The sequence below is a fragment of the Schistocerca piceifrons genome, chromosome 11 (genome assembly GCF_021461385.2).
Source record: "Schistocerca piceifrons isolate TAMUIC-IGC-003096 chromosome 11, iqSchPice1.1, whole genome shotgun sequence".
Classification (NCBI taxonomy): domain Eukaryota; kingdom Metazoa; phylum Arthropoda; class Insecta; order Orthoptera; family Acrididae; genus Schistocerca; species Schistocerca piceifrons.
The window spans coordinates 102512152-102536369 of NC_060148.1; the positions used below are offsets into that span (position 1 = coordinate 102512152).

Below are 24218 nucleotides of genomic sequence, written 5' to 3' on the forward strand. Positions count from 1 at the left end.
TTCAGCGGCAAAACATTCTTTGGCTACTTATAGTGGAGAACAAATTCCTGTGTTAGGTGTATGTAGCGTGCCAGCCACATTCCGTGGCAATACAAAAACAGTTTCATTCACAGTGCTCCGCGCTACAGACAGTGTAAACATTTTCGGATTAGACTGTTTTGACTTGTTTGGCCTGTCTATCCAAGACAATGTGTTGCAAATTAATTCTGTTGTTGTTCCTCAAGACAGCATAACCGATTTGTGTAAACGATACAGTGACATATTTAAAGACGAACTAGGTTGTGCTGCGAACTTTGCCGCTCATATTACGTTAAAGGATAATGCTCAGCCTCGATTTTGTCGTGCTCGTCCAGTGCCTCACGCCCTCCGGGCACCTGTAGAAGATGAACTTCGTCGTTGGCAAAACAACGGTGTTATTCAACCCGTTTCAGCGAGCCAGTGGGCTTCTCCCTTAGTTATTATAAAGAAACCGTCTGGCAAGTTACGTTTGTGTGCTGATTTTAAGTCCACCGTTAATCCTCAGACTGTCATTGATTCTTTTCCTTTGCCTAGACCGGACGAGCTGATGGATAAGTTAGGGGAAGCTCGTTTCTTTTCCAAAATTGATCTCCGTGAAGCATATTTGCAATTGCCCCTCGACGAGCAATCACAACAGTATTTTGTCATAAACACGTCGTTGGGGTTGTTCCGTTTTCTGCGTTTGCCTTTTGGTTGTGCGTCAGCTCCAGCTGTTTTTCAGCGTTTTTTGTCACAACTTCTGGCTAATGTGCCATCGTGTTGCAACTATTTAGACGATATTGTTGTGTCCGGTCGGACGCCTGCTGAACATTTCCGTAATTTGGAGTGTTTGTTTACAGTGTTGTCTCAGGCAGGCCTACGTTGCAACATCGATAAATGTTCATTTTTCCTTACGGAGCTGGGGTATCTGGGACATGTTATTAATGCTCAAGGCATTCATCCCTCCCAGTCACATTTAGCAGCTATTCGTGATTTTCCCACCCCTCGCAATCTGCATGAATTGCAAGCAGTTCTTGGCAAATTGAAGTATTATATTAGGTTTATACCTAATGCATCACAGATTGCTGCACCGTTGCATCGTCTCCGCCGTAAGAATGTTCCGTTTGTGTGGTCAGCTGATTGCCAATCAGCCTTTCAGCAGCTTAAAGAGGCTTTATTGAATGATCGTTGTCTGGTCCATTACGACCCTAACAAGCCTCTGGTGTTAACTTGTGATGCCTCTTCTTTCGGCCTCGGTGCTGTGTTGTCTCACCGAGTCGGTAACACCGAACGTCCTATTGCATTCGCATCTAAATTGCTAAACAAAGCTCAGTGTAATTATAGCCAATTGGACAAGGAAGCGTTGGCTATTGTGTTCGGTGTCACAAAATTCCATCACTACCTCTATGGTAGACCATTCTATTTAGTAACAGATCACAAGCCCCTGACGTCACTGTTTCATCCGTCTAAACCAGTTCCTCAGCGGACAGCTCAGAGACTACAACGTTGGGCTCTTTTGTTATCACAATACCAGTATGAGATACTGTATCGCCCTACAGCTCAGCATGCAAATGCTGACGCGCTTTCTAGATTGCCGATTGCTGCGGATGATGTCTTCGATTCCTCTGACGACTCTTGCCATCAGATTGACTCCGATGAGCATCAATCCCTCCGGGATTTTCCGATTGATTATCGTCAGGTGGCACGTGAGACAGCTACGGATCCTCATCTGAGTTTACTATTACGTTTTGTTCAACGTGGTTGGCCGTCCAAAGCCAAGGACATATCAGATCCTGTGGTTCGTCGCTATTATCCGCAACGTCATCTGTTGTCTGTTTCGCACGGAGTTTTGCTGTTACGCACCGAGAATGACCAGCTTCGTGTAGTGGTTCCCCAAGTGCTCCAATCCAAGGTCCTCGACTTGTTGCATCAAGGTCATTGGGGAGTGGTCCGCACCAAGCAGCTTGCCCGCCGTCATTGTACTTGGATCGGTATTGATAAGCAGATTACGCAGATGTCCACAGATTGTTCGACGTGTGCCGAACACCAAGCTGCTCCGCCTCAACGCTATTTTGAGTGGGCACGCCCTGCCGGTCCCTGGCAGCGAGTACATATTGATTTCGCTGGTCCATATTGGAATTCTCGTTGGCTCATAGTGATAGATGCATTTAGTAATTTTCCGTTTGTTGTGCCCATGCAGTCTACAACGTCTGCACAAACTATACAGGCGTTGACTTCAATTTTTTGTATTGAGGGTCTTCCAGAAGTTTCAGTGTCTGACAATGGTCCACAATTTACCTCTGCTGAATTTGAAAGTTTTTGTTCTGCCAATGGCATTCGCCATGTTCTTACTCCGCCGTTCCACCCTCAATCGAATGGTGCAGCGGAACGTTTTGTACGGACATTCAAGGATCATATGGACCGCCTTCGTGCTACGCACTCTCGTCAGCAGGCCCTCATCACGTTCCTGTCGTCGTTCCGGACCACGCCACGCGACGGCCCTTCGCCTGCGGAGCTTCTCCACGGCCGTCGTCATCGCACCCTACTACGGTTGTTGCACCCCCCGGATCGACCCGCCGCTTCTGAGCATCGCACGCGTTTTCAGCGCAACGACGCCGTTTTTTTTCAGAGTTTATCACGGTCGCCGTCGTTGGGAACGTGGTACCGTGATAAGTGTCCAGGGTCGCGGTTTTTATACTGTTCAAGGTGCTACTGGGGTGCACAGGAGGCATCAGAACCAGTTGCGCCGCGCTGGCCGCCCGGATTCTGCCGCTTGTTCTTTGTCCACAGATTTGGTCCGCGGCGGGTTCCAGCCGCGCCTTCCGACTTCGCTGCCGCCCCCAGGGCAGCAGCAGCAGCCGTCGCCGCTAAGACGCCGACAGCCCGTCCCGTTGATGCCTCCCGCGCAGCTTCATCCGGGAGCGCCCCAGATGGTCGCTCCGGCGCCTGCGGTCCCTCTTCAGTCGCCACCGCCTTCGGAGCTGATGGACGTCGACCCCTCAGCCGGGCCGCCTTCCCAAGCGGTGGCTGTGCAGCCTGTCCTGCAGCCGCTTTCCTCGGGCACCCCCAAGGAGTCTGACACCGCAGCGCCTTGTCCGGCGCCCACTCAGCTGCCTCTCTTCGTGGGTCCCGACGCCCCGTCGCGTCCAGTACCAGAAGCTGCGCCCGTGGTCACAGGCGTGCACCCTGACCTCGGTTTTCAGTCGGTGTTTCCCGAGGCCCCGCGCAGCCAATGCTGGGGTGCGGACCGGGGACTGCCACCGACAACAGTCTCCGCCCCGGTCTCTTCTGCTACGCCTGCGGCCAGACCCCTCCCCCGCCGTCGACGCTCGCCACGTTATTATTCAACGACGGTGCGGCGATTTGGGGGGAGGAGTGTTATATCCTAGCCAGTAATGCCACCCGAGCCCGCTGCCAAAAGGTTGGCAGCATCAAAGTCCGGACGCCGTCCGCATAAGCAGCGCCAGCGAGATAGGAAATCGCCGCAAGTCTGCGCGCGCCACCGCTGGCTTCTGGCTTCTTAAGCGCTGGAGTCGCGAGCGCTAGGACAGTTCTGTATTCGCCGCTCAGTTGTATACTCGCCACCGAATTGTGTACTTGCTAGTCAGTTGTGTGTTCATCGCAGCAGAGTTGTTGTTTGTCGTCAGCCGACGCTGACCTAGCCGCTCCGACTCGAACTAGACAGATTTCTGTAGACACGGAGTTCACTACTGTGTTCTGTATCTTCGTTAATAAAGATAAGTACCGACTTTTATTTAATCAGAGTGTTTGGGTTTTCATCTTTCTGTTCACTGTTCCAGCGGACCGGTCGGCCCGCTATTAAAAGTGTGGCGGTGACTTCGTAAGCCGTTCTACAGCGAATTGCTTGTCGCTACGAACGCCGCCACAAAAGAAAGTGAGAAAAAACCACAGGATGTGTTGAATAAAATGAACAATCTGACATGATAATGATGCTGTTTGGTTGTGGGGTGCTCAATGGTGCGGTTATCAGCGCCTGTACGAAGTCCCAATCTTTCCACAGTCCAATCTCGCCACTTTGACAGATGATGATGAAATGCTGAGGACAACACAAACATCCAGTCCCCAGGCATAGAAAATCCCACAACCCAGCCAGGAATCGAACCTGGGACTCCTTGATCCAGAGGCAGCAATGCTAGCCAGAAGACCACGAGTTGCAGACTAATGAGTACAGAATATGGACTGAGACTAAACAGGAAAAAGACAAATGTAATGATGAATAGCAGAAATAAGAATAGCGAGAAACTTAAAGTGTATACTAAGTTAAGGAAAATAAGCAAAATAGACCAATGACAAATGGAGCAAGGAGAATATGAAAAGCAGACTGGCACAGGCGAAGAGGGTATTCCTGGCCAGGAGAAGTATACTGAAACACAGGCCTTAATTTCTGGAAAAAATGTACGAAAACTTAATTTTGGAGCACAAAATTGTATGGCAGTGAACCTTTGACAGTGGGAAAACTGGAACAGAAGATAAACGTTCAAATGTGTGGAAATTCCTATGGGACCCAACTGCTGAGGTCATCACTCCCTAGCCGCCCGGGGTGGCCGAACGGTTCTACGCGCTACAGTCTGGAACCGCGCGACCGCTACGGTCGCAGGTTCGAATCCTGCCTCAGGCATGGATGTGTGTGATGTCCTTAGGTTAGTTAGGTTTAAGTAGTTCTAAGTTCTAGGGGACTGATGACCTTAGCAGTTAAGTCCCATTGTGCTCAGAGCCATTTCATCAGTCCCTAGACTTATACACTACTTGAACTACCTTACGCTAAAGACTCCACACACACACACACACACACACACACACACACAGTCCCGAGAGAGGACTCGAAAAGAAGATAACTGAAACATTTGCGATGTGGTACTAAACAACAATCTTAAAAATTAGGTGGACATAAGATAAGGTTTGTGGAGGTTCTCTGCAGAATGGAAGAAGAAAGAGACATCTGGAAAACACTGATTAAAAAATGGACAGGATGATAAGTAATTTGTTAAGGCTTCAGGGATAAACTCCATGGTACTAGAGCGATCTTTAGAGAGTTAGGTAATTTGTTAAGGCATCAGGGATTAGCTCTGTGGTGATATGGAGAGGGTAGAAGCTTTAGAGAAGACAGAGATTGGAATAATCCAGCAAAAAGTTGCGATGAATTTAGAATATGGCTCGACAGTACCTTCAGCAATTATAAATTCCGGCCGCGCGAGGTAGCAACGCGGTTTAAGGCGTGTTGTCACGGTCTGTGCGGCTCTCCCGTCGGAGATCTCCCTCGGGCATGGGTGTGTGTGTCGTCCATAGCGTAAGTTAGTTTAAGCTAGTTTAAGTAGTGTGTAGGCTTAGGGACCGATGACCTCAGCAGTTTGGTCCCATAAGACCTCACCACAAATTTCCAAAATTGTGAATTCCCTTTTTATATCAATACATGTCCATGACGCTCTATAATTCAATATTTCACTGCGCTGGTATCTTCAGAATATAGTGGGATGGGACACAAGCTTATTAAGGGGTCCAGGAATCGGTGGATGATGTGGTGGATTATTCGTGTCCTCCATCAAAGGGGTGAATGCATCATGCCCGTTGCTGCTCGCTCGACGTCTTTGACCAAGATGTCTTAGAGGTTGCGCTGGCTGGCATCGGGTGGCAGGCTTGTAGATCTCCTCCCACACCCGTTACATGGCATGCGCACTGGTGACAAATAGATGGGTGGGATCGAAGTGCACCATCATACCAAATCAAACACAGACATTCTGACAACATTAGTTACGCAGCAACAAAACAATCGCATAAGGCACATGCACAGAGGTTACTGCACTCACATCGCCGAGTGGTTACTACACTACTGGTCATTAAAACTGCTACAGCAAGAAGAAATGCAGATGATAAACGGGTGTTAATTGGACAAATAGATTATACTAGAACTTACATGTGATTACATTTTCACGCAATTTGGGTGCATAGATCATGAGAAATCAGTACCCAGAACAACCACCTCTGGCCGTAATAACGGCCTTGATACGCCTGGGCATTGAATCAAACAGAGCTTGGATGGCTTGTACAGGTACAGCTGCCCATGCAGCTTCAATACGATACCACAGTTCATCAAGAGTAGTGACTGGCGTATTGTGACGAGCCACTTCCTCGGCCACCATTGACCAGATGTTTTCAATTGGTGAGAGATCTGGAGAATGTGCTGGCCAGGGCAGTAGTCGAACATTTTCTGTATCCAGAGAGGCCCGTACATGACCTGCAACGTGCGGTCGTGCATTATCCTGCTGAAATGTAGGGTATCGCTGCGATCGAACAAAGGGTAGAGCCACGGGTCGTAACACATCTGAAATGTAACGTCCACTGTTCAAAGTGCCGTCAATGCGAACAAGAGGTGACTGATACGTGTAACCAATGGCACCCCATACCATCACGCCGGGTGATATTCCAGTATGGCGATGACAAATAGACTCTTTCAATGTGCGTTCACCGCGATGTCGCCAAACACGGATGCGACCATCATGATGCTGTAAACAGAACCTGGATTCATCCGAAAAAATGACGTTTTGCCACTCGTGCACCCTGGTTCGTCGTTAAGTACACCATCGCAGGCGCTCCTGTCTGTGATGCAGCCTCAAGGGTAATCGCAGCCACGGTCTCCGAGCTGATAGTCCATGCTGCTGCAGACGTCGTCGAACTGTTCGTGCAGATGGTTGTTGTCTTGCAAATGTCCCCATCAGTAGACTCGGGGATCGATACGAGGCTGCACGATCCGTTACAGCCGTGCGAATAAGATGCCTGTCATCTCGACTGCTAGTGATATGAGGCCGTTGGGATCCAGCACGGCGTTCCGCATTACCCTCCTCAATCCACCGATTGCATATTCTGCTAACAGTCATTGGATCTCGACCAACGCGAGCAGCTATGTCGCGATAAATGGTAATCGCGATAGGCTACAATCCGACCTTTATAAAAGTCGGAAACGTAATGGTACGCATTTATCCTCCTTACACGAGGCATCACAACAACGTTTCACCAGGCAACGCCAGTCAACTGCTGTTTGCGTATCAGAAATCGGTTGGAAACTTTCCTCATGTCAGCACCGGCGCCAACCTTGTGTAAATGCTTTGAAAAGCTAATCATTTGCCTATCACAGCATCTTCTTCCTGTCGGTTAAATTTCGCGTCTGTAGCACGTCATCTTCGTGGTGTAGCAAATTTAATGGCCAGTAGTGTTCTTAACAATGCAATCTCTAACCAGTGAAGTGTATGTATTTCCAAGACGATATAAAAGTCCTGTAATATTAAAATCCGAAGTATTTCGTAGAAAACGAAAAATAACATATCAAGGAAAGGAGAAAACGTATTTAAAATTAAAAGAGACATATTAGAAATGTTACATGAGCACCATAATTTACATCCACGTTCAGAAATAAAACAGAATACCTTAAACGACTGGAGATACAACGTTTCATATTCACAGCACATGTACATTAGTACGCTCTGCAGAAGTGGGCTGGTCTGTGTGCCTGAGCGGTTCTAGGAGCTACAGTCTGGAACCGCGCGACCGCTACGGTCGCAGGTTCGAATCCTGCCTCGGGTATGGATGTGTGTGATGTCCTTAGGTTAGATAGGTCTAAGTAGTTCTAAGTTGTAGCGGACTGAAGACCTAAGATGTTAAGTCCCATAGTGCTCAGAGCCATTTGAACCATTTTTTTTTGCAGAAGTGGTAAGCATTTGAACAATGTCGGCCCGGGGGTTCGAGGTCAACATCGACATCACGGCGCAACACCACCTACCGGTAACATGCGCCTGTGGCTCTCGTTGTCGCTGCAAACCGAAGATAATGGGTCAATGTGACTCGAGCAGACGTGCAGGATGGCTGAGAGGCTTATGCGCGTAGTGTACCGTCAAATGAGCGAGTTTGAAAGAGGGTGTATTACTGGCACGAGAGAATGTGATGCGTCCATCGGGGAGATTGCTGCTCTTGTGGGACCAAGTGTGTCGGCAGTGCAACGGGTGCGTGCAGAACACGACGAGATGGGCCAGGTCACACAATCCAGCCAACTCCCTGAGAAGATAGACGCGTCATCCAAATGGCATTCCAGGACAGATCTGTGTGCTCTTCGGCTGTGCCGCAACAGTGGAACAGTGTAACACACCGCACACTGCCAGGGGTGACAGTCCGTCGCCGTTTGTATTGTTACGGCACGGGTGACACTTGCGCGTCGTCCACTTCTCCACCTGCCATTGACGAACGTGTATAAACATGCTAGACAGCAATGGTGTATGGGAAGACGTCACTGGGGACAGGAATAGCATCATATAGTGTTTTCCGCCGAATGCAGGTTCTGTTTGTTTGAGAACGATGCCCCCATTTTGGTTCACCATACACAGGGGGAGCAGAGTCACAGTGACTGCATCCGCACGAGGCATACAGCCCCAGTTCGAGGCCTTATGGTGTGGCGTGCTGTTGGTTACAACCACAAACCACATTTGGTGCATGTACAGGGTATAACACCACAACTCTCTGTGTGGTCATACGTTTTCTACGTGTTTTCCGATGTATCATTAGCTGTGCTGCATATTGTTCTTGTAAATATGTTGTCAAGTTGCAAATGTTCTTTGTTATTTTAGAAACATAATACGCATGGAACGTTAACATTTTGTAAATAGACACGCTGACCTAGTCAGGGAAAAGCTACTGTCAAAGAGCGTAATAAATTGTAAATGCATTATCGCTGGGCGTGTGAGCGCGCCAAAAAGAAGGAGAAGTTGGGAGTTCCGAGCAGACGATTGGTGTCGTTGGTTGTGTGTATTCGCCGTTGTGGCTATGCAAAAGCGCGGAGGCAAAAAATCTGTTTCCCAAGTGCGGAGCAGTGAAAACTGAAATGGTTGTTTTGGCGGATGTTTAATATGGGCAAGTTATGTGTATGGCATTTATTGGGCACAGCACAAATGCAGCAAGAGTAATTCGCATAACATCAAGAGTACTGTGTGCCCTTGTTATTGGCTATGGTATGGCAAGAAGATCAACCTGTGCCCTATTTTACCGCTGAATGAAGCCGCTCGACAAACTAACGGCATCATAAAGTGAAGCAGACCTAGACTTTTTATAACTGGAAGTGTAACAGGCTGACCAGCGTACTTGGAATTTTATTGCTTAAATAACGCTGTTTTCGTGCATATTGTGACATAAATAATTTTCATACGTCGTTATCCAAGTATCATAGTACCCATCGTATCCCTTTGTACGAACCGAGATAGTCACAAAGTGAACTGAAAACGAAGTTAACATAATTTATTAGATTATGAAAACTTTTGGACAATTATGTAATAATGAACTCTTTGGCTGTAGTATGACTAATGTCAGAAATAGAATGGTGCAAAAGCCATTATTAATTCATTTGCTGAAAATAGAGTAACTTTCATAATCAAAAATTTCTAGTAAAACTTTACATAATGTGGACACTGAATTTCACTGTCAAAGCGTAGTTTCTAATTTATACCTTGTGACACAATTTACAACAGTCCTTACCAGTGAGTAAATTCACACAATCTTCCTGCTTGCTACAATTACAACAGTCAGTATTACGGTGAGTAATGTAACATAAGTTTCTATTCACAGCCAATAGACAATCGTACTGTAACTGATTCTTACGCAAGACTGCTCACGTGTATAAAGTTCAGTTTCTATTTAATTATTCGTGTTCTGGTGAAGAACTGATAACCGTTGCTCATTTTCATTAATGACATACTTTGAAAACCTTTTTTCCAAATTTTCCACTAACTACTGTTTATTAAAAATTAGTTTACGCAACAAAAACATATAAAATTAACCGAACTTTGTGTCTAATCGTCATTGCTAAAGTACTGAGCAATGGCGATTTGCTTATAACTTCATCTACTTCTCTCGGTTTTATATTATTCTGTGGAGTAAATACGTTTTCGCCACAGATTAGGGTCATATAGAGAAGTCTGATTAGACGCAGAGACAGGAGTGTGTCAAGGGCACTGTGACCAATGTGACCTACGTGAATGACATCCCGCGGCCTGCAGCCATACCCTTTGTGCACAACACCCCAGATGCTGCTTTCCAGTATGACAATGCATGACCGTACGCTGCTGCACGAACACGTGCCTTTTTGGTGGCAGTGCTGTGATCCAATGCCAACCACAACAGATGAACTTTGGAACCAGGTGAATACAGCATGATGCCTACACCACAGGACGCCATTCGCGGGTTAAGCGTGTCGATGCCATCACACATGGAAGAAGGAATCAGGCCCCATCGTAGTCCCTGTGGCTACTAGGCAACAGGATGCATGCTGAACTGAGGTGACTGGAGTGTTTATCATCTATGGAGGTCATATTAATTAATGTAGATGTCCTGTGAATGTGAATGTACTTTCTCTAGTCGTTCAAGGTGTTCTGTTTATTCTGGTCATGAGAATGTTTTAATGGCAACTTAAATATTTTGTTTGGAGAACACTTTCTATCCCAAAGCAAACTTTTTCACACAGGGATTCTCAAAATTGATATATTTGTCTGTAATGCAGATCATGCTGGTATCGTTATTGCACACTATTGCTCAATTTCGTATTACTACACTACAGTCCGCCCCCGGTAACTGAGTGGTCAGCGTGACAGAATGTCAATCCTAAAGGCCTGCGTTCGATCCCCAGCTGGGTCGGAAATTTTCTCAGCTCAGGGACTGGTTCTTGTGTTGTGCTGACCATCATCATTTCATCCCCATCGATGCGCAAGTCGCCGAAGTGCCATCAGATCGGAAGAGTTGTACCCGGCGAACGGTCTACCCGACGGGAGGCCCTATTCACACAACATTTATTTTACTGTAGTACAATATTGCTTAACTTTAGTTCATCTATTTTATTTCACTTCAATAAAGTGTCTGTCTTAGCTTCGTTCTGTATACCAGTTGACATATCTGTTGGACCCAATGAATACCGTTTGTGGGTCTTAATATAACACGAGGAAGCAGTCTGTTACCCTTTCTCGTAGGTATTTACCACGGTGAAGCAACCCTATCAGTAATCTTCTAATGTAGTTCGATGTTAATAGATTTTTCTCTTCAGCAGCTAACAAATATTCAAGTCAGCTAACGAAAGGCTTAGAATGATTGAAAAGTATTCCTTTACAGAGTGAAATACGTTTTCCTTCCAACTTAGTTTGGATATCTGAGAATTATCTATTACATATCTCCTTTCTGATGAATGTCTGCAGACAACTGAAACTGCACAATAGTAGACACCTTTCCGTGTCTTGGTTTAAGAAAGTATAATCGAAATGGAAATCTTTTCTCTTCGCTTAGAGATTGATACAACAATTTCTTTAAACCTAGCATTTGCTTTCTCCCTGTACGCAATCTGGCGTGCCTTTGAAAGAGCTGAAAATGTTTGCACTTGATCCCATTTAATTTCCTCTAAAATTGTCTGCAAGTGAGCTGCACTGAGAAAGTTTTCATGAACAGTTCTCTGATGATTTTCTGTGGTGTCGTTGCAGATGGAGATCACCGTTTACAAGTGGGGCAGTACTGGTGGATGGCTTAAGTTTTACGACCTGACCTTCACCAAGCCATTCGACTACTTGCTGACTAACTTCCCGGCCGTCTTTGAGTACATCTGGTACCCCATGGGCATCAACAAGAAGCCTGTGCCTCCGGCAAGTATCCAATCACTACTCTGGACGGAGCGTATCTTCAGAAGCGTGGATGACAAACTGCATGCAAAATATCCATTAAAGTGATACTTAGAGGGCTGCTGTTCATACTGGAACATCTAGAACAGCTCCATATAGTTTTATTTAATGTCATGCTTTGTGAAACTCGTTTACGATGACTTTGAGGAACGGCAATAAGAAAAGGAATATGTTCGAAATTAATCAGTTTGACGCCTTTCTGGCGTTAAGCACCGCTCCTGCAAATCATCAGATCCTGAAACTGAAACTGGAGGCAGACGCTAATGTGTAAGGAAAACGATGTCAGTTTGAACTAGAGATATGAACAGAGAAAAACACATTACTCGTACCAGCTGAAGTTTATGGATACTTTCTTGCATGGAATGTAACAAAACTCCTTTCGTGAGAGTTTAGTTTAATTACTTTCATGGTCTGTGCACTGTAATTTCGACCTCTCGCTACGATGTGGAGAGAGTCACTTTTGCAGCTGTAATGCATGTTCTCGCCGAGAAACAAGACAACTTGCTGACCATTTCTGCGGTTGTCTTCTTAACTGTCTCAATACACTTTTTTTGTATTGTCCATCTCGCACCCATCTCTCTAAAACAACACGCACGTGCCCACACACACACACACACACACACACAAGGATTATTAACAACTCAAGCAGATACGATTTCAGACAGCGTTTGATGTTAATTTTATTTACATTACTGGCTATGACGTCAAAGACCTAATTCCTTTCTGTAGTACAGTATGGATTAGTGGTGGGTAGTGTAAGTCATTTCTCCTTCTATAACTGACTTTTTGAAGGGTCCTGTTGTTTCTGAACGTGATTTATTACGGAAAAAAACTTGATAAAGTAATAAATGTGCTCTGAGTCTTGTGTTGGTGTGCCGAAATCAACCGTAGAAAGACCTGCCTCCGAGACGGCCGCTTTTCCTGAGAATACGTATCACGTATGTCTGGGAAACGCCTTTCTACAATACCACTGGTCGTGTTTTTCTTGACAATTGTGCAAAATCTTGTTCAGCAAGTCTGAAGACTTCTTTTCTTCACCCATACGAAGATTTTAAGGACTTTTTTACTAGAATGTCAACGGTTTGTTACCTGAAGACAACACTGTAATGTCATGAAACTAGTCGCGATTAGTAAACCATTTTCACTCATCTCCTGCCGTTTTCATCGTTCGAAATGCATGATTACAGCTGTTACTACCCCTCGTACCAAGTGATTTGTAACGTTTTATACTACCTACAGAAAACGGCCCTCATTAAATTGTCCACTTACAATGTATGAACATTTATCCACAAAAGATTTAATTTAACGTTACCTGAAACAATGTCAAGAAGACGCTAATACAGGTCAGACTTACCTTCAGCCCCGGATCTACGATATTTTGGGACCAGAGCCAAGACGTGATATAGGCGACTTCCCGCTCCCCACTCTCCCCCTCGAGAGTTTGAGATAGACCGCCACAAATTTAAACAAATCGAATTTTCAAAAATAGCGCACATCTTTCTGAAGAGTATGATATATAAAAAATATATATTCGGCGAAATGTAAAACACCTTATTTCGTCTGAAGTGTGCCACAGTGCAGTGCCACAACTTCATCGCAATAAAGACGAGAGAGAAGCAAGACACTACACATTTCATCAATTCTTAGGTCCAAGCATTTCTCTCTCTTATCTCGCTACAGCTTTCACGGCGTGCTTTCCTTTCTGAGAAAGAATCTACACATATATAAAAAAAAATTGCATCACCTCAGTTCGCAGATTTCCGGAACCTGTAAAGAAAATTGGAATACAGATCAACGTAAACATCATTCCCGTCGTTTTTATTGCTCATGAAAACCACACATTGCATCACCATACAGCGAGACCTTCAGAGGTGGTGGTCCCGATTGCTGTACACACCGATACCTCTAATACCCAGAAGCACGTCCTCTTGCATTGATGCATGCTGTGGAAGCGTGCTGGGCGCATAAGCCAGAGGTTCGTGGATCGTAACCACGCTCTGCTACCAGCAATGAACCGTAAAATTTAACTTTCAAAATATTTTCTTATAGAATTTACTTTATTTATTAGCGATTCATCAAGAACATTGACACATTTAGTCACACTAGGTGAGCGAGGAAGTAGTTGCCAGGAAGTAACTGATGAAAAATGAAATTACTTTTAACAAATGTGAATTTTATTCCTAAAAGCTTTTTTCAAAACAGATTTAAAATTATAGTCAGAAAGCACCTTCGCAATATCAAGTTACAATTCTACTTAGAGGCAGAAAGAACAATATTAACAGTATGAGCCTTCGGGCTGAGAAGCTTGCCTGCTCCCTTTCAACACGGCCGTAGTCATGACCGCCTACAACAACCTCTGAAAGAGTACACTGGTGCAAATCTGCAACACACCAGATTACTTTAAACAAAATTTTTTTAACAACTCACACAAACACGTAAACTATGCCCTCCGTAAGGGGGATGGAAATGGTATAACCTAAAATGACTATTTAAATAAAACCCATAAAATGCAGAACTACATAAAATGTACAACATGCTCCACATTACACTTACACCACCTCGCAAGATGATAGGCAAGATAAAAACATATTTCAAGAATTCGGCCTTTAAGCAATAAATTCGTTAACACCGAATCCGACAAACATTACACAGGCAGCTATTAACGTACGGCAGACCGACAGTCAGACAGACAGACTCCAACTGCCTAACAAATGCGGACGAGAGACAGACGAGCGAGCTGGGGACGAGAGACTGACCAAGAACACAAGCAGAATTTAGCAAGTAACTGAAACAACATACCACCAATCACTTAACTTCTAATAAGTGCGATTTCTGGCCAAGACCTGGCACAGCACCCCCAAAACGCCCTCCCGAACCGTCCGCTGCCAGCCGCTTCAACGGACGCAGGAAGATCCGCCGATCTCCCGTCTCACGGCGTCGCAGCTCGCCCTGGCCAGACCGATGTCGTGGGTTGACTCCTGTTGCTCTCGTGTGAACCGCGAAGCCACTACCCCTCGCTACAAGTCGCGGCCCACTGGACTCACGTGGCGACCTCACATGCGCCGACGCTCAAGACGGACCAGTAGTCACCTCGTGTCTCAGTGCGCGACCGACCAACCGATCGATCCAACCGCCAATGCCCATTACCTGAACAAACTCGAGCAGGCTGGCGGCCTGACGCATACTGGCACTCCGGACGACAGACAGACACTGACCCCCTCACCAATGCGGACGAGAGACAGGCGCAGACTAACTTGTCTGACCAACTGGCCAGACTCGCCCAGACTAACAGACTGCCCTGGCTGACCAACTGCCTCAGACTGACTGACTGACTCCCTTCCGAGCTCATAGCGCCCCTTAAATGCACGTGGAACAGGCAACCTTTCCCCTTTCCCACCAGAGGGAGACACCAAAGCTGCGGTTGTCACAGCGGCGCCACCGCGACTGCTTTACACTACGCGCTGTGGCGCTTCTCAAAACAGCAATTTTTACTATGGCGCACATATCCTCTTGCATTGATGCATTCCTGTATTCTTCGTGGCACACTATCCACAAGTTTATGAAGGCAATGTAGGTCCAGATTGTCCCACTCCTCAACGGTGATTCGGCGTAAATCCCTCAGAGTGGTTGGTGTGTCTCCTCGTTCATAAACAGCACATTTCACTCTATCCCAGGCATGTTCGATAGGGTTCATGTCTGGCCACTCTAGTCGCGCGATGTCGTTATCGTGAAGGAAGTCATTCACAAGATGTGCACGACGGGGGCGCGAATTGACGTCCATGAAGACGAATGCCTCGCCAATATGCTACGGATCTGGTTGCGCTATCGGTCGGAGAGGGGTATTCAAGTATTGTACAGCCGTTAGGGCGCATTCCATGACCACCAGCGGCGTACGTCCGCCCCACATAATGCCACGCCAAAACAGCAGGGAACCTCCACCTTGCTGCACTCGCCGGACAGTGTGTCTAAAGCATTCAGCCTTACCGGGTTGCCTCCAAACACGTTTCCGACGTTCCCGCGCCCGGGTTCCCGGGTTCGATTCCCGGCGGGGTTAGGGATTTTCTCTGCCTCGTGATGACTGGGTGTTGTGTGAAGTTATTAGGTTAGTTAGGTTTAAGTAGTTCTAAGTTCTAGGGGACTGATGACCATAGATGTTAAGTCCCATAGTGCTCAGAGCCATTTGAACCATTTTTGAACGTCTGCGACGATTGTCTGGTTGAATGCATATGCGACACCCATCGGTGAAGAGAGCATGATGTCAATCCTGAGCGGTCCATTCGGTATGTTGTTGGGCCCATCTGTATTGCGCTGCATGGTGTTGTGGTTGCAAAGATGGACCTCGCCATGGACGTCGGGAGTGAAGTTGCGCATCATGCAGCCTGTTGCGCACAGCTTTCCTCCGAGCCATAATCCGTAGGTAGCGGTCATCCACTGCAGTAGCAGCCCTTGGGCGGCCTGAGCGAGGCATGTCATCGACAGTTCGTCTGTATATCTTCCATGTCCGAACAACATCGCTTTAGTTCACTCCGAGACGCCTGTACACTTGCCTTCCTGGCACAAAGTAACAATGCGGACGCGATCTAACCGCGGTATTGGCCGTCTAGGCGTGGTTGAACTACAGACAACACGAGCCGTTTACCTCCTTCCTGGTGGAATGGGTGTAACTTATCGGCTATCGGACCCCTTCCGTCTAATAGGCGTTGCTCATGCATGGTTGTTTACGTCTTTTGGAGGATTTAGTGACATCTGTGAACAGTCAGTCAACGTCTATCTTCAGGAGTTCTGGGAACCAGGGTGATGCAAACCTTTTTTTGATATGTGTATTACGCCATCAAAGTTCGTGAAACGTTTTTGTACATGAAAAATTAATATTTGTTGCCTAATACTGAAAAAGCTGTTAATACGAGTAGTACCCATGACTGGCGGGGTTTCTCGATTTGATTACGTCTATTTTGTCAGTGTCTGCTAGATAAAACGAGACGCGTCTTTTTAATATTGCAGCAGTTGTAACACTCGCCAAATATGCGCGACTGTTTTGGCACAAATGGTTATGTTTATCTACCTTATTTATATAAATAACACGACAGAATATAACTCACAAAATACGAATATCAAATGCCTATTAGGCTTACTACAAGCAAAAATTTTATGTTAGGAGTTTCACTTTTCGTTCATAAGCTCCAATTTCTCAAGCATGAGATCGAGAAGTAGTAGTAGTACGAAATTTTTGTGTAAATTTCAGATCGTCGTATTCTTCCATCTAATTTGTGTGATGTTCTCGTTTTTTCTCCTTACTCGTTCTAACAAGCAATCTTATCATCACTATTTCTGTAACTATTCCTGCCATTGTCAAACCCAGCCAGTATCACCTGTTTAGTTATCCCGCGTCCACTCTCCAGTTAGGCGTTTTTTACATGTTCGTAAAAAGCATTTTCCGCGCTATTCCGAGAATAGAATTACGCTACTGCTAACCGGAGACTGTTCAACTGGCCCTTAGTAGTGTAGCAATGTAACAAAAATTTGCTCTCAGAATTTCATTTTCTTGGATACATCGGGGAAATAATATGAAATTTTTATTACCTGATGTTGCTGTTAGTCGCTTATTTCCACTCTGGTTGTCTCAAACTATGGACTTCGCTAAATGTTACAATAAGGATTATCATTAGCACACCTAATCAACCACATTGGGATCGGCTCATACAGCCCCATCCCCATTTGTCTGCGGGAAAGTTATTAACTTCTGGATGCGACGGGGATTCCCCTAGCAGAGACATCACGTATTGTATGCACGCGTTGAGTCAACTTACGATACGTTCAGAGATGAACTTAGAATGTTCGAAAATCAATAAGGATATGTTTCAGAATCATATGAATAATCGATACGTGGGCTGTCCCTTTGTAAAACTAGGTTTTTTCTACAATAATATGAATTTGGCGCCCCTTGAAATTGCCGTCCTGGACAAATAACCCAGTTCCCCCCCCCCCTCCCCGCCCATAGATACGGCCCTTCTTACGTTGGCTTCTGGCTTCAGTACTTCTCCACGCTAAGATTGAGAATGTTGAATAATAGAATAACAGTGAATGGAAACTCAGTGACGATAACCTGCTGCGAATATCCTGATGTAAACTTACCTCCTACAACCTGAAAGATTCGTACAAAATCCCTGCTAGTAAACTTGTGCTCAATAAATGAGTGTCGATCGCGCAGGCAACTCTCAGTGAATCAACACGTTTGCTGAAGGCAAAATGATTCTGGGAGAGTACGCAGTAGTGTGTAGCTCGTGCAGTACATGACCACCTGGCTTGTTAAATAGATTCGTTAAATGAACGCTATCAGTTTAATAATGGCAAGGAGCGTAAATAAATTAAAAAAGATCGTATGAGAGTCACTGATTACTTCAACTGGGAAGACAGCTTATACGAGGGGCGTTCAGTAAGTAATGGATTCTGTTTTTTACGGTCAGTTTCGATTGAAAAATTGCAGAATTTGTCACGGAATATTCCCTCTTCAGTCCCTTCGGTTTCATGAAGTTTCGGTGGGTGGTAGCAGTATATGTAACATTCAAAACGGCGTCTGTAAGAGCAGAGCTGTCATTGAGTTTCTTTTGGTGGGAAACCAGAGCACCGCAAATATTCGTAGACACTTGCCGAATGTCTACGGAGAACTGGCGTTGAACAAAAGCACGATGAGTCGTTGGGCAAGGCGCCAGTCATCATTGCAAAAAGGTCACGCAGACCTGTCCGATATCCCACATGGCAGCCGGCCGCACACGTTTGTGGCTCCTGCAGAGTGTCGTCACAACAAAAATTCAAACGAAATTCTCCATCTCCATAACAAGCAAAGTGTCACTCTAGTCAGCGTAGCGGAGAGGTGCTCCCAAAACTTCATTGAACTGTTCTTGATCGTCCACCCTACAGCCTGGATCTCGCATCTTCCACCTGTTTAGTCCAATAATGGATACACTCCATGAGAAGCAATACGTGGAGGACAGCGAGGTTAGTGATGAAGGAAGATGTTAGCTCTGACGTTGACCATTAGAGTGGTAATATGTGGACCTACAGGCCGTCCCACTAAGGTGACGTAACGGCGTCAGACTGAACAGAGATTATGTTTAAAAATAAGTTTTTGTAGCGAAAAGAGTTGCGCGTAATTGGTGTACTGGAATATTGACAAAAGCAGTGTGCTTTCAGAAAAAAAAGTCTTGCATTACGTACTGAATGACCCTCGTAGTACTGGATGTGGCGCAGGAACTTCCTTACCTTAAAAAAATCATGAAGCAGAAAGTATTGCAGATGTCAGTTTAATTCCCTTTTCTTTACATTTCTTTTTTTATCCTGAAGGTGGCCTCCGCCCTCCTCAGTGCATCTGGAGAGTCGAAATCGAAGTTTCGTTTCAGCATCCAGCAATTCTATATGTTGGCATTAGCAGCACGAATATGGTTCTGCAGTTTACACAGGGTCTGTGGCCGATTGGTGTACACCAAGGGTTTCAGATAGCCCCATAAGACAGCGCCAAGTCGCAGCGGTCTAAACGTGGCCAGCGTTCTGGCGACTGCAGATCGCCCTTCAAAGACGTGAAATGGTCGGGGAAATGTTCGCGAACGATTGTCACTGACGTCCGTTCTGTGTGACCTGTGACGCCTTCTTATTGGAATCAGACATCTCCAACACACATTTCTTTAAGTTATGGAAGAGTAGCTGTCTGAATCATCTGGTCATAACGCTCAAAAGAGACCGTAACTGCCCTACCATTCTCTTCGAAAAACCATGGGCCAATAATGTCAGTTTTTGATAATGCCCACCAGACAGTCACACGTTCCGTAGGCATGGGCTCCTCATGAAGTTCTTGGGTTTTCGTGCCACTCCAGTATCTCATGTGTTGTTCATTCACGCATCCAGGGAAATGAAAATGTGCCTCGACGCTGGAGAAGACGAGGCTGTCACGAGGCAGGTTTTAGATCAAGGCTTCACAAGTGGTTTTCTGTGAAATGAGAATGTGTGTCGTAAGTGTGTACACTAGTCTCAGTGTGTATGCAAGAGTTTTTAAGCCCTCGTGGAGATTTCGTCTCGCTGTGCGATCAGGAGCAGCAGCAGCAGCTGCACGTTTCCGTGCGCGTAGCCTGGGGGAGTTGAAAATCGCCAGTTCTTGAAGATCCTGGTTTCTGTCCCTGTATCCACAAACACGTACACCCACACAACAATCGATTTTCGATCAGGAACGCAACCTGCAGGCGAGATATTAAACCATTCCCTGAACCCTTACTAAAAGAATGATATTGCAGTGCCCGTATAGTTCAGAAGTAGGACGCGATGTTCTTAGGGACGAGCACTCTTGCGTGACTAAGGAACGTTGCATCGTACTTCTGAACGACACAGGCTTTTCCTTTTTTTCCCTTTATTGTTATTTTGACACCTTATACAAAGGTAGGTCGGCAGCGGCAATACTACGCCGCTCTTCGCCCATAGATAATACATTTATTACAAGTGGAGACATCGAAAAACGAAACAACACGGCGCATAGACACCAGTAGACACACAAATTTAAAAATACATGAAGTCGGTCACAAGTGTAGCACTCTGGCACTAACAGAGACGACAGAAACGGCGCACGTGAATGAAGGAGCACAAATGACGAAAGACTGAATCACTAACACAATGGCACTCAGAAAACACTGGCGACGATCTCCGGCGCGCGAATGTTCACTTTACATGTACGAGTCCAGGGACCTGCCAGAAGGGGAAAACGTGGGAGAGGAGGGAGAGGGGAGGGTGGAGATACCAGTGGCAGAGGAGATGGGAGGGGGAGGAAACAAGGTAGGGGGTAGGGGAAGCTCGGGGAGAGGAGGGGGCAGGAAGGGAGGAAGGAGAGAAGGGAGATAGGGTGCCCTCATGAAAAAAACACAGGGTGTGGAAGGGTAGGATCAAAGTTGGTAGGAGGGTTAGATGCAGGGGATGAGGGCATCACCAGGGAGGGGGAGTTGGTGGAAGACACCCTGGGCAAAGGTATGGAGAGTGGAGAGATAGAGAGCAGGTGGGATGTGGGAATACAGGCACAGCAGTGGACAGGGGTGGGGAAGGATGGCAGAGACGAGCAGGTGAGGGGGATCAAGTTTACGGGAGGTGTAGAGGATCCGTGTCGGTTAGAGGAAAAGGAGGAAGTGCGGGAACGGAATAAGGTCATACAGGATCCACATGGGGGAGGGGAGATGGATGCGATGGGCGAGGCAGAGCGCATGGCGTTCTAGGATTTGAAGGGATTTCTAAAAGGTTGGAGGGGCGTAGCAGAGGATAGGGCAGATGAGGGATTTCTAGGTGTGGAGGATGGTGCAGGGGGCCAGACCCCATGTGCGGCCAGAAAGGAGCTCGAGGAGATGGAGGAGGTAGCGTGCCTCGGCTTGGATTGTCCAGAGATGGGGGTCCATGAGAGGCGACGATCAAGGGTGACGACAAGGTACTTGAGGGTGGGGGTGAGGGTGATAGGACAGCCAGAAATGGTGATACAGAAGTCGAGGAGACGGAAGGAAGGCGTGGCTTTGCCTACAATGGTCGCCTGCTTCTTGGAAGGATTGACCTTGAGCAACCACTGGTTGCACCAAATGGTGAACCGGTCAAGATGGGATTGGAGGAGGTGCTGGGAGCGGTGCAGGGTGGGGGCGAGGGCAAGGAAGGCGGTGTCATTGGTGTACTTGAGAAGGTGGACAAGGGGTGGAGGCAGTGGCATGTCTGCCGTATACAGATGGTAGAGAAGAGGGGAGAGGTTGGAACCTTGCGGCACACCGGCAGAAGGGTGGAAGGTGCAGGAATCTGTGTTATGGATGCTGACATAGGAAGGACGTTGGGAAAGAAAGGACCCTATCAGATGGACATAGTTGTCAGGAAGAGTGAATGTTTGGAACTTGAAGAGGAGACCAGAATGCCATACACGGTCGTAAGCACGCTCAAGGTCGAGGGAGAGGAAGATGGTGGACTGGCGGGAGTTGAGCTGTTCGGAGAGGAGATGAGTGAGGTGAAGGAGAAGGTCATCGGCAGAGAAGGACGGTCGAAAGCCACAATGGGTAGTGGGAAGGAGGCGGTGCTGGCAGAGACGCTGGTGGATGTGTCGGGTAAGGATGGATTCCAGAACCTTGCTGAGGACCAAGGTAAGGCTGACGGGACGTTAGGAGGAGACAGCAGATGGCAGTTTGTTGGGTTTCAGGAACATGCTGCTGATATGGTTGCACTAACGGTCAGAGGATGGCATTCACATATCGTACAGCCGTTACGGCGCCTTCCATGATCACCAACAGCGTACGTTGGCCCCACATAATGCCGCCTAAAAACAGCAGGGAACCTCCACCTTGCTGCACTCGCTGGTGTGTCTAAGGCATTCAGCCTGACTGGGCTGCCTCCAAACACGTCTCTGGCGATTGTCTGGTTGAACGCATATGCGACACTCATCAGTGAAGAGAACGTGACACAGTCCTGAGCGATCCATTCAGCATGTTGTTGGGCCCACCTGTACCACGCTGCATCTACATCTATATCTACATGGATACTCTGCAAATCACATTTAAGTGCATGGCAGAGGTTTCATGGAACCACCTTCATAATTCTCTATTATTACGTTGGTGATTAGAATTTTGTGAGAAGATTCCGTCGCTACGAAAAACGCCTTCGTTTAATGACGTGCAGCCCAAATCCTGAATCATTTCTGTGACACTCTCTCCCATAATTCACCATAATACGAAACGTGCTACCCTACTTTGAGCTTTTTCGATGTACTGCGTCAGTCCTATCTGGTACACGTCCCACACCGTGCAGCAGTATTTTATGAGAGGACGGACAAGTGTAGTGTAGGCAGTCTCCTTACTAGGTCTGTTACATTTTCTAAGTGTCCTGCCAATAATATGTAGTCTTTGGTTAGCCTTCCCCACAACATTTTCTATGCGTTCCTTCCAATTTAAGTTGTTCGTAATTGAAATTCCTAGGTACTTAGTTGAATTTACAAATATTAGATTAGTCTGATTTATCGTGTACCAAAGTTTAACGAATTCCTTTTAGCACTCATGTGGATGACCTCACACTTTTCGCTATTTAGAGTCAACTGCCACTTTTCGCACCATTCAGATATCTCTTCTAAGCCGGCCGGTGTGGCCGTGCGGTTCTCGGCACTTCAGTCTGGAACCGCGTGACCGCTACGGTCGCAGGTTAGAATCTTGCCTCGGGCATGAATGTGTGTGATGTCCTTAGGTTAGTTAGGTTTAAGTAGTTCTAAGTTCTAGGGGACTGATGACCACAGATGATAAGTCCCATAGTGCTCAGAGCCATTTGAAACAAATATCTCTTCTAAATCGTTTTGCAGTTTGTTTTGATCTTCTGATGATTCTATTATTCGATAAACGACAGCGTCATCTGCAAACAACCTAAGACGGGTACTTCGATTGTCTCCCAAATCGTTTACATAGATAAGGAACAGCAAAGGGCCTATAACACTACCTTGGGGAACGCCAGAAACCACTTCTGTTTTACTCGATGACTTTCCGTCAGTTACTACGAACTGTGACCTCTCTGACAGGAAATCACAAATCCAGTCACATAACTGAGACGATATTCCATAAGCATGCAATTTCACTACAAGCCGCTTGTGTGGTACAGGGTCAAAAGCCTTCCGGAAATCCAGAAATACGGAATCGGTCTGAAACCCCTTGTCAATAGCACTCAACACTTCATGTGAATAAAGAGCTAGTTGTGTTTGACAGGAACCATGTTTTCTAAGCCGGCCGCCGTAGCTGAGCAGTTCTAGGCGCTTCAGTCCTGAACCACGCTGCTGCTAGGGTCGCAGGTTCGAATTCTGCCTCAGGCAAGGATGCGTGTGATGTTCTTAGGTTGGTCAGGTTTAAGCAGTTCTAAGTATAGGGGACTGATGACCTCAGATGTTAAGTCCCACAGTGCTTAGAGCCATTTTTTTATGTTTTCTAAACCCATGTTGACTGTGTGTCAATAGATAGTTTTCTTCGAGGTGATTCATGATGTTCAAACACAATATATGTTCCAGAAATCCTGCTGCATATAGACGTTAACGATATGGGCCTGTAATTAAGTGGATTACTCTTCTACTTTCCTTGAATATTGGTGTGACTTGTGCAAGTTTCCAGTCTTTTAGTACGGATCTTTCGTCGAACGAACAGTTGTATGTGATTGTTAAGTATGGAGCTAATGCATCAGCATACTCAGAAACGAACCTAATTGGATTCCTGTCTGGTGCACAAGACTTGCTTTTGTTAAGTTATTTCAGTTGCTTCACTACTCTGAGGATATTTACTTCTACATTACATATGTTGATAGTTGTTCTTGATTCGAATTCTGGAATATTTACTTCGTCTTCTTTTGTGAAGGGGTTTCGGAAGGCTGTGCTTTGGCAGCACTGTCTTCGATAGTATCTCCATTGTTATCGCGCAGAGGAGGCATTGATTGTTTCTTGCCACTAACATACTTTACATACGACCAGAATCTCTTTGGGTTTTCTCCCAG

The 24218-nt window shown here is 46.3% G+C and overlaps 1 protein-coding gene across 1 annotated transcript in view; it reads left to right on the forward strand.

Annotated features, from left to right (window-relative positions):
- LOC124720429 overlaps positions 1 to 24218 on the forward strand; it is a 130384-nt gene that overhangs the window by 55641 nt on the left and 50525 nt on the right. Inside the window, exon 3 of the mRNA XM_047245778.1 lies at positions 11514 to 11672. Within this exon, the coding sequence (XP_047101734.1) occupies positions 11514 to 11672 (159 nt within the window). The remainder of the gene's footprint in view (positions 1 to 11513; positions 11673 to 24218) is intronic.